Here is a 19,002-nt window from a genome sequence, read left to right as displayed (position 1 = left end):
TGTGTGTAAATTTCTGATTTTCACTGTCAATAAATATTTTTTCCAAATGTTTTAATCATGAGCCTGTATGTTTTTACTGCTCAGTTGTTTCTTTCTGCTGTGAAATCTACTCAGTACTCTACTCTGTATTAAGGACTTCAGCTCTGCCACACAGGAAGAAGCATAAACATGCTGAGTGCCATCTTCTCTGGGGACCCTCATCAGTCTGCAGTCACACACTGACTGCTTCCTCTTCACTTGGCCGTTAATGTGTCTGTTGGGGCTTCAATAGCTTGTGACCTGAACTCCACCAATTTAACCTGTCATTTATTTTGTCAAGCTGCTATGAAAGGTGCAAACACATGACTGAAGCCACATTATTGCATGCTATATAATATTTTAGCTGTTTTTCTTTTGTGTGGCAGTTATTTTTTTTACTGTTACTGAATGTGGAGAAAAAGTAAGTCTGGATCAAAATGATCTTAACCCATACGCCTCCATCCTTTTAACCTCATTGTCCCACAGATGACTCGCTTTGCCTGCTGATGGGCATCTCCCAGACACATAATCACATTTCAGACTCTGAACTGAACTGAACTGAAGCACAATTAGATTGGCTCCTCAGAGCTTCTCACTGACACATATCTGTACATGTAGGTTGAAGAATGAAGGGATGAGAGCATATAGAGGAGCTGTGACTCCAGATTTTACATTTTACATTATTAACCTCTCAGTCAGTACATCTTAACAGCGCTTTCTGAGCTCAGTAGTGAAATGAAACCTCACCATTGCCTTTATTCTATTACAGTAGATCATTTCACGTCTAAACATACGATTTCCAAGCTGACATATGGTCGTCCATTGTGCTCCTCCACCCATCATGGCAGATATTGATCCATTAGACTTGAGTATTAAGTCTTTTTTCACCGCTGACGTTTGTATTGCTCTCAAGCGTCCAGATGGATTCACACTTCCCCCACAATCTTGTTAGAGGAACCACTTTATGGGAAATGTCGGTGTTATTCAATTACAGCTCATTGCTCTTCTTGGGCGTCTCCTTGCTGTTTCATCCAGCATCCTCTCATTATGCTGAACACATCAGGTTGAAAGACAAAGCAAATTAATCTGAATATTTAAATACAGCATTTTATGTTTGTAATGATGCAGATTTAAAAGAGCAAAGGTCAATATTTAATTGTATACAGTACAAATGCTTGTATAAATGCTTATTTCTGACATAAAGGTTTATATAGGTAATTTATTGTTGTCTTGAATGTCAGCAATACATTGATAGAAATTGACATAATGTAGTTTGTATGGTTTAGTGTCTTTTCGTATTCAGAAAATAAACATTCTCTAAGTTGCATTAATGTCATCTGTAACTGTGTCAAGTGAAAAAGAAACTGAACTTATTCTGTTGTTGAACAGTTGAGGTCCATGTACAGATCAACAAGTTTTGAGATAATACATGAACTATATCTGCAACTCAGGCAGCAGAGACATTGTGAGACCTGGCTGCCTTTCAGAAAGGTGCTCTCTGTCACTGTGGTTCTCTCTCAGTTTATTCCCACTAACAGCAGCATAGCAGCCGGTCCATCACTGTGCTGCTGCAGACTCCTGAGAAGAGTTGTTGTCGCCACAGTCGGCTGATGGAGAGGAGGGTCCACACGCTTGTCCAGCAAGGACTGAGGCAACTGTGATGACATCACAGCGGTACACCGTCTGACAGGTCTGAATGGTTTGAGCCGTAGCTGTTGATGTAGCTGAGCTCTGTGGAGATGGGTACCTTGGGCTTCTTGATAACCTGTGGGGGAAAATATCCTTCACTTAGACATGATACTACTGATACCACTATAATATACTGGGAGTTATTAAATGTAATCCTTCAACAAACAATCATCCCGCAGAGGCAATCAGAGAGAGAAAGCAGAGTGAGAGTTCAGCCATGATGCTGTAAAATACCTTCTGCATTTAACATGAAGCACATTTTAACCATCAAATGAAGTACAATGCCCTGACTGATGTTTCTGAAATGGACACCTGAAAGTGAATAGATTAATCTTAACCTTTGCAATAACACGACTGAACCCATCAGAGGTCACGTTCCTGAGTTATGCCTGATGTGGTGCCATTTTCAATTCCTCAGTCTTTAAAAAGGCAAGGTAAGAGCAACCATGAATTATGGGTAACACTTAACAATAGGTCGTTTTCACAGCAGACACTCAGACTTCTTATAGTAGGAAAAGCACAGATGTTACTGACTACATTAATGGTGGCTCCAGTGAGCCGTGACAGTGAAACAGGACACTGAAACTGAGGCAGCTAAATGGAATTCAGCCATCATTCATTTTATTATTTACACCTGTGCTTTTCCCACTGTGACATATCAAAAACATAAAAAAAGCATATACACTACACAAAATACATTTTTGAGAATCCTGTTATCTCTGGTTTGTGATTAAGAAATTATTTTCCAGTTAAAACTCAGTATCTACCTGCCAGTTTGGTATGATGATGCTTTTCCTTTATCTTGAATGGACACAAAAATAGTAAATCATCTTAAAGTAATCATTAAGTAATGGAGGATTCAGACAAACTGATCCGTATGATGCACCAAATTAATAATTAATACGTACATCATTAGTCATCTTTTCAGTCATTCAAGAACTACTTACTAGCTATTCATTAATCATTAGTCAGTTTCTGATATGTTCTCTATTCAAATTCATGTGTGCTATATTGTAAGTAATGCCAAATAGATCTGTACATATTCTTAAAAAAAGATTATTGAGAATGTATCTCGATAGCTATTCTTTCTGAGGTATAAAACCCTATAAAATGCCCTGAACACAGACGCCCCATGTGCTGCGGTTAAATATATGATGCTTTTTACTCACTTCATCAAACTTTCTGTCACTGTAGATTTCATTCTTGTCAATAAACGTCAGCATGATCCAGTCACAGATAATGGTACACTAAAGAAGGTGAGATGAAAAAGAAAAAGCAGTTTGTGGTGGGAAGAGCGATTAAAGAAGCTGCAACTTCAAAAGTCACAAGACAAGAGAAGAATGAATTAAAAACTCACAATCCCAACTGAAGTCAAAGCCGTCACTGTGCTGATGATGGTTGGGATGGGACTGAATTTACCTGCCTACAACAAAATTACATGCAAATATTACAATGACAAGCTGAAAATAAACTGTAGTGATGACAGAGTGTCTACTTACTTGTCCATGAACTATGACGTCCAGACGGATGCCGTAGGCCTTGATAAGTGTCCGAGACTCTATCCCATCCTTGCTGTAATATTTGGCAAACCTGAACAATTAAAGAAACAAAAAACTCAACACAAGCCACAGTAAAGGCCGCAGTCTAAAATTTTGAACATGAAAGTCATTGCTTGGTGTTGGGGGTCACCTGTAATAGTAACCAGAGCTGGCCTGATCCTTTCGGAGATCAAGACGTCGGAAGGAATATGTGGGTTTACAGTGTGAAGAATCCAGGTCCAAGTCACACTTCCAGTTGATGAAAACCCCAATCACTCCTCCCTGAAAAAAAGCAGATAATAATTATACCTTAAGCAATGCTACACTGTCACATAGTATTTCATTTTATTAACACATCTCTGTGTCATCCTGAAGACTTCATAGAGACAGTAATGTGTTGTTCAAAATAAGATATATATGTGTAGAAAAAGATCTTTGAAATCAGAAATCCTGCATCAAAACATTAGCTGATTCAGTGGTGAAGGCCTCATACTTACAGTCCTGCAGAGCTCACTGAAATTCTCCCTAGCTTGATCTGCGATGTAGCCCAAGCGGAAGTTTGGACAGTAGGGCTCTTTCTCCTCATCATAATGACACTTACTGAGGTATTTCCGCATGTCGCGCTTGTTTGATGCGTCCTTGATATTTCCCCTGTCGAAGATAAAAACAGGAGTTGTCGCTGAAGCTGAAAATTGACAGAACCATTGGCTCCTGTGTGTGTGTGTGTGTGTGTGTTGGTGTGTTTGTGTGTGGAGGCACTTTACCTCAGCACTTTAAATCTGGGGAAGTGGATAGAGTTCCTGATGAACACTGTGAAATTGATGGCCTCCACTAGAGCTGGTTCTCTGTTGAAGACACTAAGTAATCAATCATTCCCAAGAGTAAGACCTTAAGTAAGACCAAGACCTTAAAAGCCCTTAAGAACATGTTACACCAGTTCACTAGCTCCCAGTACGGCACAGAGTCAACTTCAAAATCCTGTTGATAGTCTATTAAGCACTTACTGATTTGGCTCCTCACTATGTTACTGACCTGCTCACTGTCATAGGCTACTTTCGGAGACAAAGTTCAGACTAAAGACCAGTTAGTTGGGAGCGGCTTGTCCAATTGGGGACAAAAGCTGTGTCCCCAATTGGGAAAAAGCTGATTCTTGGGTCAGTGGTTAAGATTAGGGTTAGGCAAGTAGTGGTTATGGTTAGCATTAGGGTAAGTCTCCAGGATATGAATGTAAGTCTATGTAATGTCCCCAAAAGTGACCATGATATGACGTGTGTTTGTGTGTGTGTGTGAGTGCTTGATTTGGTGCTCAATTTTAATTGTTGTATTTTTGTATTTCTGTATTTTTAAACTTTGCTTTAAAATGATTTTTATCATATTGATCAATTCCTTTTATGCTGATGTTGAGTGCCTTGCATTGCCATTGAAAAGTGTTTTACAATTAACTTGACTTTAAACACTAGATGTTAATTTGTTTTTTCTGTCTGTGTTGCTAACACAATATTCAGCAGCTAACACCAACTGTTGCATTACCGTTACCTGTTGAATGTTGATTGATTACTGTGTTATGTCCTATGTGGATGTAAATTGAAACTTTGTAAATGAATTTGAGAGCTAAACAAATTTATACTTTTGTGAATACAGTTCCCTTCTTACTGTCATTCTTACAACACCTTTGGTCTAACCATGGATGGGTTACTGAACTAGGCCCAAAGGGGTCAAAGGGCCCCTACGTCAAAGCCTCTGTAAGAAATGACTTTTATAAAGATTTATCCTTGCAAAGAGAAAGGGCAAAAAGTCGCTCTGACAAACGGAGTGAATAGACAAAACATTCACTCTGTTGTTGTCACAAAAAACAAGACCTCATGACACCTTTAAAGGGAGTGATCATCCCCTCGGGTTTTATGTAAGATATTTAGGGCTAGTTCAGTTTATGTTCAGTATTGATGCTGTGCAATATGACCTCTGAAATCACAAAACTAAAGAACTGTGTGGTCGCCTGATCACTGAAGGTGGTTGTGGTAGTGCTGTTGGGGGGGTGGCAATCATATCCATATCTGTCCATAGATCTAGCTATTGTTTATCATACCCATTTTTTAAAAAATTTCTTTCATTGAATTTTGCTGTCCAATACTGTTTTCATGGGTCAACTGCTGTCTTGACCCTTTATTGGATGTGTGTTAAGCTCACTGCATAGCTGTGCATCTACACGTATAGTGAGGACAGAAGAAACTCAACAAAGCTTTGTCCAGACACCCACCATGCCTTTCTTGGAGTAAGAATAGTGAAAAATATTGAACTTACTGTAGTGACAATCGAATGTTTTAAAAAATTCTATAATGACTCAGCTTCCTGTCAAGGGGTCCGTCTTCTAAGTGCCTCCCCCTTGGTTTCTCCCTTTCTTTATGTGATATAATAAGGTGTTGCGTGTTGTTTTTTCTAAACTTGGTCTGTTGCACAAACCAGTACTGCTGTTGGTCTATGAAGCCCCTTGAAACTCTCTTTGGATTACTGGGTGATTCAGACCAGCTTGGCGAGGAACACCTGAATCACCTGCCTTACCGTACTACAGCGTGCTCCTCAATAGGACACCAGGTTTGGATTTCACAGGTTTTGAAGGTTTGGTTGTAGTACTGAACACATCTGCCTGTCCTCCTGCCTGTGAGACAGTGTTTAAAACAGAGTAAATCTGCAGCAAATACAGACCAACCGAGCATGAAGACAGATTTTTTGAGAAGTAAAGACAGTACCATGGCCATTAAAGTCAACCTCTCCCCGGACACAGTCAGAATCTGTCGTACAGTTGGCGTTGGCAACACGAAAATACTGAAGTAAAATAAGATGGATGCTCAGTGTCTGTGTAGTTAACACACTTTTTTATTACATTGTCTTTTCCTGCGTACTTGAGAGAGCTTTTGTTGACCACTCACCTCAGCGCAAGTTCCTTGTCTCTGGTCATACGTGACTTCTCGTCTCAATATTGTGCTAATGACATCACCACCCTATGAGGGAAATGCCACAAAAAGACTATTGGTCTGGTGTAAAGATAATAATGCTGACACAATATTGATTGTGAGACAGTTTCATGCTGCAGTATTTTTTCTTTTTAACTCACCTCTGAGGGTCGAGCATACTCCACAGTGTCCAAGATTTGATCTCCATGAACTGCTGAGCCTTTCATGACAGTGTAAACAGAGCTTTCTGGGCGGGTTTCACTTTCTTGGTATGCTTTCTGACTTATAAAGACATACCTTCAGGATGATAGAACAGACAGAAGCAATATTACATTTTCTGTCATGATGTCAATTTTTACTGGCAGTATCAGGTTACCCTGGATCTGCTCAGCCATCTCTGCTGAATCCCAGAAAACATGACGCACTCCAGTCATAAAACTCAACACATCTAATCTAAAAAGTCATTTAAAATCTGAAACAATCAGATGAATGATAAGATTTTCACACACATTAATGAAAACTGCTCTACTCAGACCAAATGTGTAAATATGTGATAATGGACAGACTCAACCATGTTTCTATCAGCTATGGAGTTTGTCTGCTCCCAGGAGTTAATTACAAATGAGAAGCATTTCCTCTCAACAAAATTGCTATTTTATGGGTCTGAGAATTTAAAGACACAGAGCATTACTTACACACATTTTTGACACACAAAAGCATATTGTTGGCAAATCAGACTTTTATATTTGTAATGTGTCATCCCTAAAGGAAGCATTAAACAAACACATTATACATCTGATGATAAAATATGTAGAAAAATCAATAACATTTCTGTTTTAAGTTACTACAGCCTCTGAATTTTGTAGATCATCCTTTATAGTGCAAACAATAGGCACATAAATACACAAACATGAAGCTTACCAGATGAAATAGGTGATGACAAGAAATTGAACACCCCTGTATATGACTCCAAGAGTTCTGTTTTTAACCACCATCATCTTTGGAGTCTCATAGTCCCAGAAACCAAGAAAATAGTCCTTCATACACTCATGTAGTCCCATGATGAATTTATGAAATGCTCCACACATATTGTGAGATGTCCTGTGTAGTGTCTTGAATCTAATTTCTTAATGTTTCTATCTCTCTGTAATCAACTTTCTATTTCTTTCTCTCACTCTCTCTCTTTGCTCAGCTCCAGTCTGCATCTCTCTCAAGCATCCCTGTCCAAAGCCAGAGAAAGGGAAAAGAGAAGGGGGCGTGGTTGAGATGTGGTGACAGTTTATTCTGATGATTGTGCAGCTTCATGATGTGTTTCTGGATCTGACTTAAAATCTGACACATTTCTTAAAAGGGGTCTTTGTGTTGTGTTGTTTGTTTGTTGGTTTTTGGATTGTATTACCTTTTATTCCTATTATTTATTTATTTTCTATTTTATTTATTTAATTGTGGTAATTTTACATCATTGTCTTTGTGGGTTTTTTAACATTGTTGTAAGAAAAGTGCTATACAAATAAAGTTTATTAGCCTATCATTATTATTGTTATTATTATTATTATTAGTAGTAGTAGTACTAGTAGTAGTAGTATTAAAGAATACATTTCATACAGTTCTGCACAGGAATCTTTTGGGGGCGTTTTTAAACCTTGTCAATTACTCTTTTGCTTCTGTTTTATATCTGAGTGGGTTTAAAATTAAGTATTATATTGTTCCATGTCTTGTTTGTATTATTTGAAACTTGCAATACTTATTTCAGTGCCATTGCGGTGTTACTGACGGACTAAGTGCAGCAGCGCATCATGTTGATATACTTATTTTATAAGTTACATTCGGTCAGATTTAGTAAAAACGGATATAAAACTATTTTTTTCAAAGAGCAACAAAGAGGTGTTCTTTATGCTTTCTTTTTTATACAGGCGGATAAACGGACCACCTCTTGCTTTGGGTCCTACCACGCACGCACGCTTTCTGTGCGCATGTCAAATAACACGTGTGTCGGCTGCTGGTGATGGTGGCTCGCACTGTGTACATCTGCTAACAGCATTATTTCTAAATAATCACATCTTCTAAAATTGTTTTGAGCGTCACATACTGTGTGTAAATGGGAGGTCTTCAAAAGAAAAAGGTGAGAGTCGATGTAACTGTTAAATGTTAAGCTAGCAACCTGGCTAACTGAAGCTAACTACGGTTTGTTTTTCTCAACGTGTTGGCGAAGACAAGGGAGTTTAAAGTCAAACTATTTCGACAATCTGGACATGAAGTAAAGTGACATGTTGTACAAGAGTTTAATGTGAATGTCTGACTCTGTTTTCCAGTTTGAGAGGGGCTCTGCCACCAACTACATTACAAGAAACAAAGCTCGCAAGAAGCTACAACTGAGCCTCCCAGACTTCAGGTAACGTAACCTTCAGTGCTAAACGGAATAATAGCTGCATGTTTGTCAATTATCACCAACTGAGAGATGTCTCCCAATATGTTGTCAATCCCATTTATATCACTCTATCACGGTAACGTTATACTAAATATAGTATTATATTTATAGTAGACGCTGAAGTTAGCTTCGGGAAATGTTGAGAGGAAAGTTAAAGGAAGCATGAATAATTATATTTAGCGATTATATTTACTGATTCTCATTCTTTTCACCACTTACACTTATGAAAGAATGTTAGACATTGTAGCAAAAGCCTTAATGCTGTTTAAACCCACTTTCAGATTTGTGAAACCTTTATTCTATTAGTGAAAATTGAAAAAGGGCAATTTCAATGATATTTCTCCATCCAGACCACATCAGCCCAAGTCTAGACTAAAACCACTATACTTACACTTGTCAAGTCTTAATAACAATAACCTAGTCCAGCTTTGACATGTCTAAGTATAGTGTTTTTTTCTGTTTCCTCACATAAAAGAAAGCTTTCACAAATCTGAGAGTGGGTTTAAACGGTGTTAAGGCTTTTGCTACGATGTTGAACATTTTTTTCACAAGTGGTGGTGCAATATGGAGAATCTGCAGCTAAATATAATTATTTATGTTTCCCTTAAATTGATTGTTAATTTCTCTCAGGATAACGCAATACAGTTCAACTGCACCACTAACGGCTTATAAAATGACCATAAAGTTGAATCAACACCTCAAACAGTTTAAACAAAAACTGACCATATATTGGCAGTGGTAGAAGAAATACTCAAAACTGTTTTCTTGAGGTAAAACAAGAAAACCGCACAGTAAAAATACTGTAAAAGTCCTGCATTCAGAGAGAGGTATTATTAATAAAGTACTTAAATTTACATTACGCCCGTTAAAGGTGGCGCTTAAAGTGGAGATTAATCAATAATAATCAATCATATTTTATTTTTTTTATATTTTGAGTAAAATCTGAATCTGCAACTTAACCAATAATATTTATCTGTCAGGTAAATGTCGTGACACACACTCTGAAGTAAAAGTAAACATTTGCATATTTTTATTTTTATTTTTAAATGCTTTGGAGGCCTTTTGTTAGTTATTCCGGGGTAGAATAGTAAGGGAGTTAGAATAGTAACGTAATTCGACATTTTTCATATGTAAACATCATAATAAATCTGTAGCTGTTGGGGGGACCCAGGCAGTTGCCTACTTTGCCTAATGGTTAAGTCCGCCCCTGATGCCATAAAGCAGTCCCTCACATTGATTGCCTAATACAACCTGTTATTAAAGGGATTGCCACTTTATAAACCTTATAAACAGTAAGAGGATGGTCGACACATTTCTATCATGTTATGGTATTAGAAACTGTAGCCATGACTATTTTCATCATTGTCATTTGGTAGATTAATGACTCAAACGTGTAACCAATTATCAAAATTGTTAGCGATTAACTTTATGTAACTGATCACTTGTTTCAACACTACATCACAACACCCAATCCTAATAACATGATTGTTGAGAATTAGTTTCATATCAGGGCACTCGGCTGGCAAAACACAGTCAGACAGCTTCCATGTCACTGACAAGTGATTTTTGTGTTTCTCAGGCGACTCTGCATCCTTAAAGGCATCTACCCTCATGAGCCCAAGCACAAGAAGAAAGTGAACAAGGGCTCCACAGCCCCAAGGACCTTCTACCTGCTTAAAGACATCCGCTTTCTGCTGCATGAGCCAATAGTCGGCAAATTCAGAGAGTACAAGGTACTTTAGTAATATTTAGACTATTTTATAAATATCAACACTGATGTATGAACATTCTTGAAGCAAGAGTTGATTTGATTCTTTCAGGAAAAGATCCCACTTAAATTGTATTTGGTTTTCTGTTGTTGATAAATGGCTCCCTCAAAGAATGCACTCAGCTCGAGGGAAAATCAGTCAGCTGAGGGCTTTTCTATTATTGAAAAGGATCTGATTGTCCCTTTTCTTTTTTTTCTTGTTTTTTGAAATTCCTTGTTTATACTATGGTGAGATTTTCTTCAGTAATAGTATAAGTGCGATCGATGTGTCACTGTGCCTTTTTTTTTTTTTTTTTTTGAAGGTGTTTGTACGCAAACTTAAGAAGGCATATGGAAAAACAGAATGGTCGGCAGTGGAGAGACTGAGGGAGAACAAGCCAGCCTATAAATTGGACCACATCATCAAAGAACGGTGAGATGTCATGTTCAACAGTGAACATAGGATGTCGTAGTTGAGCTTAAGTGGTTTTCTCTGTGTGACGTTGATTTACAAGACATCAGTAGAAATGTCAGCTAACTGCACACTGTGGGAATTATTCTCTATAAAGTAATAAAGCATTTCATAAGTTGGAAATGAAACTACTCCTCTTCTATGTATGATATAATGTATAGTAAATGGTATGAAGTTGCTTTGCTTTACTGGTGCTCCTTTGTGTGGCAGGTACCCCTCCTTCATCGATGCTCTCCGTGATATCGAAGATGCACTTTGCATGTGCTTCCTCTTCTCCACCTTCGCCCGAACAGGAAAATGTCACGTGCAGACGATCCAGCTGTGCAGACGCCTCACTGTGGAATGGATGAACTATGTGATCACATCTCGTGCGCTCAGAAAGGTGCCAATAAAACACTGCACAGCAACCATCAGGCTGCTTCCTTTGTTTGACATTACAGTATAAATACAAAGTATTGATATGACTTGAGTTCATTGACCTCTGTTCTGACACTAAACACTTCTCTGTCCCCGGTAGGTTTTCATCTCCATCAAGGGAATATATTATCAAGCAGAGGTGATGGGGCAGCTCATTACATGGCTGGTGCCGTATCAGTTCTCCCATGATGTAAGTGCAGAATGATGAAACGCAGTCCATAGTGATTATGCCAATAGTAAGCAGTCGGTTTATTATTATGGGATTACACCGAAGGATGACACCACTCTGTCAGCATTTGGACCCATCATTAAGTCAATGAACATTGTTGCTGTCAAATACAGAAAAACTGTCCGTGCTGGCTGATGGAGGGGTGTTGAACTTTAGTGTAATTGGTGGTTAAAATGAGTCCACTGACTGCCCAGAGGCCTGTACTATGAAGCAGGGTTTGGGGTTAGCGAGGTAACTTCAGGGTTACCAAGGTGGTTCACTTCTTACCGTGGTAACTTATGCTGAACACATAACCTGAGCAGATTATGTTCTAGATAACAGATCTACACATATAAAAGCACCGACTACTGACCAATCAATTCTCTTGGAAAAATGACATCGCCGTTTGTAGAAGATCCCACGGAGCTCGATGTGCGGATCATGAGAAGGTCTCTTAGGAGTGCAAGAGTGTTCAGAGACCAGCAAAACCCTTTGGGTTTACATGAGAAATATAGATTCTTGTCAGAGGGAATGACTTATCTGTGTCAGCTTTTTGAGTTGGAGGGCTTCCTCCTGTCCTCTTCATTTAATTTTTTTTCCTGGTGGCTGCAAGCTATGTCAACCAATATCATCCTAAAACAGAGACTGATTGAAGCACTAAAAGCCTTGTACTTGTTGTACTTATAAGATATGAAAGTAAGCCTACTTACTGCTTTGAATTATGTTTTTATATTTATTTTTATTTGCTGTCAGGTCCGTTTGACACCGCCGGGGTTCCAGCTGAAAGAAAGGCTAAAATTGACTTAGCGTCATATGATTGCTTAGCGTGATTGTGGTTGTTTGACTTAGTGAAACCAGATAACGAAAAGATATCCCAAGTATGTTGAACTGGCTTCATAGTACAGGCCTCTGGGATGTTGAATCCTCCAGAGATTACAAATGACTATAATTGTTTGCATTCATGTTTATTCATTCTTCCATTGAGACTTAGTTAAACTCTGTTTTTTGGTTTTTCAGCACCCCACAGATGTTGACTACAGAGTAATGGCAACTTTCACAGAGTTGTACACCACACTCCTGGGGTTCGTCAACTTCCGACTCTACCATTCCCTCAATCTGGTTTACCCACCAAAGGTATCTTGAACTCTGGCACTGTAAACTACACAAGGGTTGTGCTCTACATATATATATCACTTCTAACTCCTTAATATCAGTAGGACAGTGAATTATCAGTGTGTAACATGGGCAAAATGTTATATTACAATTATTATAAGTGTTGTAGTTATGATACTTAAAATGGATCAATTACTGAGATAGAATTAGAGATGCGAACTGTAAACCACAATAGCTCTCGATGATTACAGCAGTGATTAATGGCTGGTGGTTCTGTGCTGTGTTAATGCCATTTTTCTTTTATAGCTGGACAGTAAAGCAGACTTGGAGCTGAAGGACATGGATGAGGATGACTATGCCATGAATTCAGAGAGCTACTTAGAGGTGAGATTCTTTATGGACCACGATGAACGGTCCATTAAATCATTTGCTCACTTACCTCTACTGTTATGTAGATAACTGCTAAACCTCCTACACACCCATTAAGTCTGGGCTGACTAATAGAGTCAGGAAGGAGTGCAAAGCTCTGACATAACAGCCATCACCAGGCTGTAACCATGTTGCCAATAAGAAAAATCAGTCATAATAAAATCATTCAATATAAAAATTTGATTAGAAATGGATCTCACTAGTGCTGCCCCCTAAAAGTCACCCTGAGTTGACTCGTATTATGTCAATTGAATTGCTGCCTTTTGTTTCGTGTCATTATAGACAGAGTAACACAGAGTGACAGCATGACAGGCTGTAAACTTTTACATATTCTTGTCTCTAAATGACCTAAATACATACAGTACCATTCAAAAGTTTAGACACACTTCCCCATTCCCTTGAATGAGAAACTTTTGACTTGTACTGTAACTGTGATTGAAACAGAGAGAGATGATGAAAACAGAGGACAGTGAGACACTAAGTAACTGTTTCCTGCTCCAAACTCTCAGTTCCGGTGTTAAATGCAGCAAAGTCAGCTAAACTACTGTTTAAAGAGATGCGTACCAGCGTCTCTACAGTCTCCTCCTCTACCGCCAGTGTGATCGACTCTTCGGCTGACAGCATTGTCAGCAGCCGGCAGGAGAAACACTGTTAAAAAATACAGGGGGTGGCATTGATGGGGGTGTTTTGCTTCAGGTACTGTGAGAAGATAAAATATGATCCAGGAAGGCCAGTTAGACTGTAGATCTGTGAGTTTGAAGGCTTATCAGATGCCAACATACAGCAGATTGTAATGCCATGAGAGAGAATTGTGCAACTTTGGAAAAAATGTCATTGCAATCCTTTCAACCTTTTGCAACGATCGTCAGATTACCTTGATCATGTCACAAATTAATCTACCATGACTTTTCGTTTGGCACTGATTGATTAGCCAAGGTGGTGCGTTGCCAGATGATGTCACATTGCTTTTAAACCAGTTTCAACCCTTTCACGGGTAACCCTGTGTTTTAGCGTGAGCCCTCTGCATCGACACCCACCCATGCTAATAATTTTTCATGCCATTTATGTCCGCCTTTGCACTTTCCCTCTCTTATGTTGGTTGGTATGTAGGGTAATTCTTTTGGACATTATCAAATGATTGGTGCAAACTTGGTGTGCAAGTAAGCATGTAGATAATAAACATAAGGGGGTTGGTTGTAATACTGTTGTTTTTGACTGTGCAGAAACTGTCAGCCCTGAGTGCCAGTCTGGCCCGAGTGGTTTCCGCTGCAGAGGAGGAGGAGGCTGAACTGGACCAGTTTCCTGTTGAAGAGGTAAGAGAGTTTAGAAATGATATCACTGTCATGTGTCTGAGAAATGTCATCAAAACATGTAGAAGAACAACCTTTGATAAGCTAATCGGTCTCTGATGGCAGAGGTGAGAGGTCACATATCTTTATCAAGGAAGCTTTTATAGATGTGATACTGGGGATTACTGCTCAATGTACTGTTGCTAAGGACGAGCTGTTTCTCACCCTGAGAAGCTTTGTTTTGCCAAACTGGTTTGGGGTGGACAGCTATTGAACTTGTTCACCATGGGGACTTTCCAGGAACCCAAAAACTTTTTTAGGAATTGGTGTTCCAGTTCAGGTTGTCGGCATTAAGACTCTACTCCACTTACAACCTCAAGAAATATCAGGGCAGAGGTGGCAGTGCTTAACATGTGGCAGATTGAAAACTGCCACATGTGAGCATCATTCATTTAGACTTTACACATCAGTGATTTCAAAGAACTACACAATCACTGTCTCAAACAAAACAGTGACTTTTTAATCCTTCATTGGTCTGATTTCACTTATTTTCATGGTTCTTCTGATGTAGTAGAAATGAAAACACAAATGCATAAAAGGGACTTTTTGTTCCTGAGTTTAGCTCCTGTCCTCCTCAGTTTTTGGGACAGTTTGGTAGAAATGGCTGTAACTTTGGTTGCATTTTATTTTTTGTATCGCTATTATTATGACACTGCATTCATTAAAATAAATCTGCCATGTTGTTTTAGGTCTTGCAAAAGAATATCAGAGTAGTAATGTTTACAACATTTCATGGATTTACTGCCAGTATTTGCATCTTTGGCAACAAAATTAAAAATGTACATGTCCTTTTTTTCCTCAAGAGGTTTTCTTTGTTGTTTGTAGAGACCTTGAGCTGTGATATTGTGAGAATGTGGGCCATACAAATAAACAAATTCATAAGGGACTTAACTTCATTTATATAGACGCCAAACACTCCTTAACTACTGTTGAACCAATTGAACCGCACTGAACCTTTTGTTTTGAGGTATTTGAATTTCAAGAATCAGGTTTTGTTCACTGTTATCATTACAATAAATCTACGTACACTATTCTCTGTACTTAAATTTACCTGGTACTGTAATCTATTTACAAGTGGGAAGTGATTCACAAAATTCACAATGACTGTTGATGCCTCTAAAGCAGCGTCTTTGAAAGAAGGCCGTTAATGCTGAATTTGAATTTAGTTTTAAATGTCAGGTCTTCTCATGGCCAAGCCCTCACTGATTTATAAAACATCTGTATAAACGATATTGCTTAATGCTTCTCTTCAGGAGGACATGGAAAAGATGGAGGCTAGAGAAAAGGAACAGAAACAGCTGGAAGCCCAGAAAAAGCTTTTTGTGGGGCTCAAATTCTTCCTCAACAGAGAAGTCCCGAGAGAGTCGCTGGCTTTTGTCATCAGGTGAGTGAGGGCTGCTGCAATGAAACTCGGCCACATGGTGTTTTAGAAACAATGAAAGCATACAATATGCCTCAAACAAACCTCAAACTGATGCATTTCCCTTTTTATAATTTTTTTTGTGTATTGCTGCTCAATTTCAGGTGTCTTGGTGGTGAGGTGTCCTGGGACAAGTCTGTTTGCATCGGGAGCACATACGATGTGACAGATGAGACCATCACGCATCACATTGTTGACAGACCCAACATAGACAAACAGTATATCAACAGGTAAAAGAAATATGTCAAATTCATACTTTTTGTACTTTTCCTCATTCAAAATATCTTCCTTCTTCCACCCAAATGTCTAGAATGTATCATTGCATAAAAGAGACTCACAGTATCAACTAGAATCCTTAAATACAGGAAGTCTGCTGATTGATTTGTGCGCCTCTCTCCCTGTACATTATCATTTCCTCTACAATGCCTCCTTTCAGTGCCCTATTTCCGCTCTCTTGCCTCAAAGCAACTCTGTTCTTCATTGTGTTTGACAGACCCTGCCCTCTTCCTTTATCATGCTCTCTGCATTTCCACATAAGAGTCACATTATTTCCACTCATGCCAACTCCCTCAGATAATACTTAAGCAGAGAGGAAAAATGCTCACCTTTTTTAGAGTGATATATGTGCTCATCACTCTATCAGAACAGGGAAATAAACAACATGCACCATAAGAGGTTATTTTCATAGCGCTTACTGTGGTACTGTTTGTTTCAGGTACTACATCCAGCCCCAGTGGGTGTATGATTGTGTCAATGCCAAATTAGTCCTGCCAGTGGAGGACTACTTCCTCGGAGTGACTCTGCCCCCCCATCTCTCTCCCTTCGTGGTGGAGAAGGATGGAGACTATGTGCCCCCAGAGAAACTGAAGATCATGGCCTTACAACGGGGAGAAAATCCTGGTATGAATTTAGGCATCTCAGTGCTCATATTGTTTGAACAATATTGATATTATGTGTGTAATCAATGACTTTGTTTTGATATTTGTGCTAAAAATAAATCAGTTTGTAGAGATTTGATACTAAAGAATCTTTTTTTTCAACCAAAAATAATTTGTATATTTTTCTTCCATCATAGCTCAAGGACAGGAGGAAGAGGACGAGGAAGAAGAGGAGGGTGAAGATGAAGAGGAGGAGGAGGAGGAGGAAGATGACAACGATGATGAAGAAGAGGAAGATGATGAGGAAGAGGCAGAGGAGAAAAATCTGAAGAAGATGGAAGAGCAAAGATCCCAGGGCAAAGTAAGTGACTTGTGATTTGTTTTAATTACCATCTGTGTCATCTTTTGTTTTTACAATCAGTTCATTGACTCGTTTCTCTTCCATTTTAGTCTCTGTCAGTGAAAGTGACGCCTGGAAAAATGAAAGTGGAAAACCCGGCACGCTTGGAGCAGGAGGAGCAAGCAGAGGAGAAGCGTCTGGCCATCATGATGATGAAGAAAAAGGAAAAGTACCTCTATGACAAGATCATGTTCGGAAAGAAGAGAAAAGTTCGAGAGGTTTGTTCCGTTTTGGTATTTATTGAACATGGAGTCACATGTAGATAAGACTGTTTGAGAAGTCACACGTTCAGATAACATTTGCACATTTTTAACATTCTCTTCTTTATTTGTCAGTATCTGGCATCTTATCTCGGACTGAGAATGTTTAACAGTATTGTATAGCTGCTGCCGATAGAACGTGCAAACCCAGTGGTGACCCCGAGTTCACTGACATCTGTGACTGATCTCATCATCTCTTCATTAACTGCATTTGTTCTTCTCTCACAGGCTAACAAGCTCGCTGCTAAGAGGAAGGCCTTTGATGATGCTGAAAAAGCAAAGAAGAAGAAGGCCAGAAAATGACTCATATGATGACATATTGTTCAGACTGACTTTATGTATTTAACTTCATGAGGTAGACTGCATTACAGGTTGACAAGTCATGAAACCTGCAAGTGCATTTCAGAGCTCTGTGAGCGAATTAACCTCTGCATAATTTCAAGCTGATATCCAGGATGTGGTGTAATGCTGATCGTGTAATTATTGATGTAAAAGTGACTTTTTGCTTTCATTTTGTTTGTATGAACTCTGCTCTACTATTCTACAATACATAAGACACCTCTTTCACTGTATTTTAAGATCTGTACTTGAAACAGACTATTTTAAAGTAAAAACAAAGTGTTTTCATCTTGTTACGTGTGTTCTTGAAACAGTAATCAAATGAAATAGAAGTTTCTAGCTGTTAGTTAGTAGTTTGTTGCTCCGTGTTTCTTCACACTGCAACACTGGGTGGCATATGTAAGAATGTTTACTTATGCTACAACTAAGGTCATAATGGCAGATGAACTGCCTTTGTGTCACTTCCTACGGCTGTGTATGAATCAGAAGGGTTTAAATCTGTCTCTACACCAAGAGTCTACATCTGTGCAGAGGCTGAAGCTACTGTGATGCTGTTGGCGTGGCGTCTTGACTTGATTGGTTCACACACGGGCAGTAGGCGCCGATGACGAAGGAGCATAAGCCCCTCTGCCCTCTGAGACGCTGCTGTGATCTCGGTGGGCCAAAGGCCAGGCCAGTCATGCCCCGCACTCAATCTCCTCATTCAGTTTGTGGCACTCCCTGCCTCCTCTTACCCCCCTCCCCTCTCACCCTGATCTGCATTCCACGCATGCCCACCCAGTCCGGGTCTCAGCCTGGCACTCTGGGTGCCTGCAGGCAGAGGCACGCCCTGCCGCTCAACAAAAGCAGCAGTGTCGTGCCTGAGCATGACGAGTGTAGGATGAGCAGCATGCATCCAGTGCCCCTTCCAGGACCAGCCATAGTGCTGGAGAGAGATAGACCTCACGCACTGTACTGTGCTGGATGAGGCGTTATGACCACATATTGCTACATCCTGGCACGCAGAGCCAAATAGACTCGTCACTCACGGTTGAATGTTCATTTTATTCTCTATTGAAACGTCTGCTGTCTTGCACAAGAGATTGTATTGATAATGGTAGTTTCACACGCCAAAGATTCAGTGTCTATGATCTATCAATATTTTATATGCACCAGAGTGAAAAATATAGTTTTTAATGCATTTAATATTGCTCAAGAGGGAACCATATGAATCCTTTATAACTTTTGTTTTTTTTAAGCACATGCTCTTTGTGGTGATTTGAGATCAGGTTACCCTGACCCTTCATCTAAATAATTGTTTAATCTGTGGTCCAGAATTAAATTACACTCTATGTACATTTCTGCTA

General features: G+C 39.2%; 2 protein-coding genes across 2 annotated transcripts; one reads left to right on the top strand and one right to left on the bottom strand.

The window, feature by feature from the left end:
- Positions 1–854: 854 nt before the first annotated feature.
- Positions 855–7,582, bottom strand: p2rx2 (purinergic receptor P2X, ligand-gated ion channel, 2). Its single transcript, XM_044371064.1, has 12 exons — positions 7,118–7,582; positions 6,358–6,493; positions 6,173–6,244; positions 5,993–6,068; positions 5,805–5,901; positions 4,010–4,090; positions 3,743–3,896; positions 3,397–3,527; positions 3,207–3,297; positions 3,065–3,130; positions 2,877–2,954; positions 855–1,783 (listed from the first exon to the last, which is right to left on the bottom strand). Exons 1-12 carry the CDS (start codon positions 7,282–7,284, stop codon positions 1,685–1,687), a joined length of 1,248 nt encoding a protein of 415 aa, XP_044226999.1. The 5' UTR covers positions 7,285–7,582; the 3' UTR covers positions 855–1,684.
- Positions 7,583–8,140: 558 nt separating this feature from the next.
- On the top strand, positions 8,141–17,944 carry pes (pescadillo). The gene is made up of 15 exons (XM_044371053.1): positions 8,141–8,318; positions 8,509–8,588; positions 10,204–10,357; positions 10,695–10,804; positions 11,054–11,225; positions 11,361–11,450; positions 12,486–12,602; positions 12,888–12,965; positions 14,234–14,323; positions 15,613–15,743; positions 15,884–16,009; positions 16,495–16,679; positions 16,855–17,018; positions 17,108–17,275; positions 17,546–17,944. Exons 1-15 carry the CDS (start codon positions 8,295–8,297, stop codon positions 17,618–17,620), a joined length of 1,764 nt encoding a protein of 587 aa, XP_044226988.1. The 5' UTR covers positions 8,141–8,294; the 3' UTR covers positions 17,621–17,944.
- Positions 17,945–19,002: the final 1,058 nt, after the last annotated feature.

The sequence above is a fragment of the Thunnus albacares genome, chromosome 2, assembly GCF_914725855.1.
Source record: "Thunnus albacares chromosome 2, fThuAlb1.1, whole genome shotgun sequence".
NCBI classification, from domain to species: domain Eukaryota; kingdom Metazoa; phylum Chordata; class Actinopteri; order Scombriformes; family Scombridae; genus Thunnus; species Thunnus albacares.
The sequence above is the reverse complement of the archived record's forward strand: the minus strand, read 5'-3'. Positions and strand labels throughout refer to the sequence as shown.

Coding starts and splice junctions, on each gene's coding strand:
- p2rx2 (XM_044371064.1), bottom strand. CDS start 7,284: ATGTGTGGAGCATTTCATAAATTCATCATGGGACTACATGAGTGTATG. Junction 3,298..3,396: donor AGCTCTGGTTACTATTACAG/GTGACCCCCAAC, acceptor TTAATTGTTCAG/GTTTGCCAAATATTACAGCA. Junction 3,131..3,206: donor ACGTCATAGTTCATGGACAA/GTAAGTAGACAC, acceptor ATTTTGTTGTAG/GCAGGTAAATTCAGTCCCAT.
- pes (XM_044371053.1), top strand. CDS start 8,295: ATGGGAGGTCTTCAAAAGAAAAAG. Junction 11,226..11,360: donor CATCTCGTGCGCTCAGAAAG/GTGCCAATAAAA, acceptor TGTCCCCGGTAG/GTTTTCATCTCCATCAAGGG. Junction 15,744..15,883: donor TCGCTGGCTTTTGTCATCAG/GTGAGTGAGGGC, acceptor GCTCAATTTCAG/GTGTCTTGGTGGTGAGGTGT.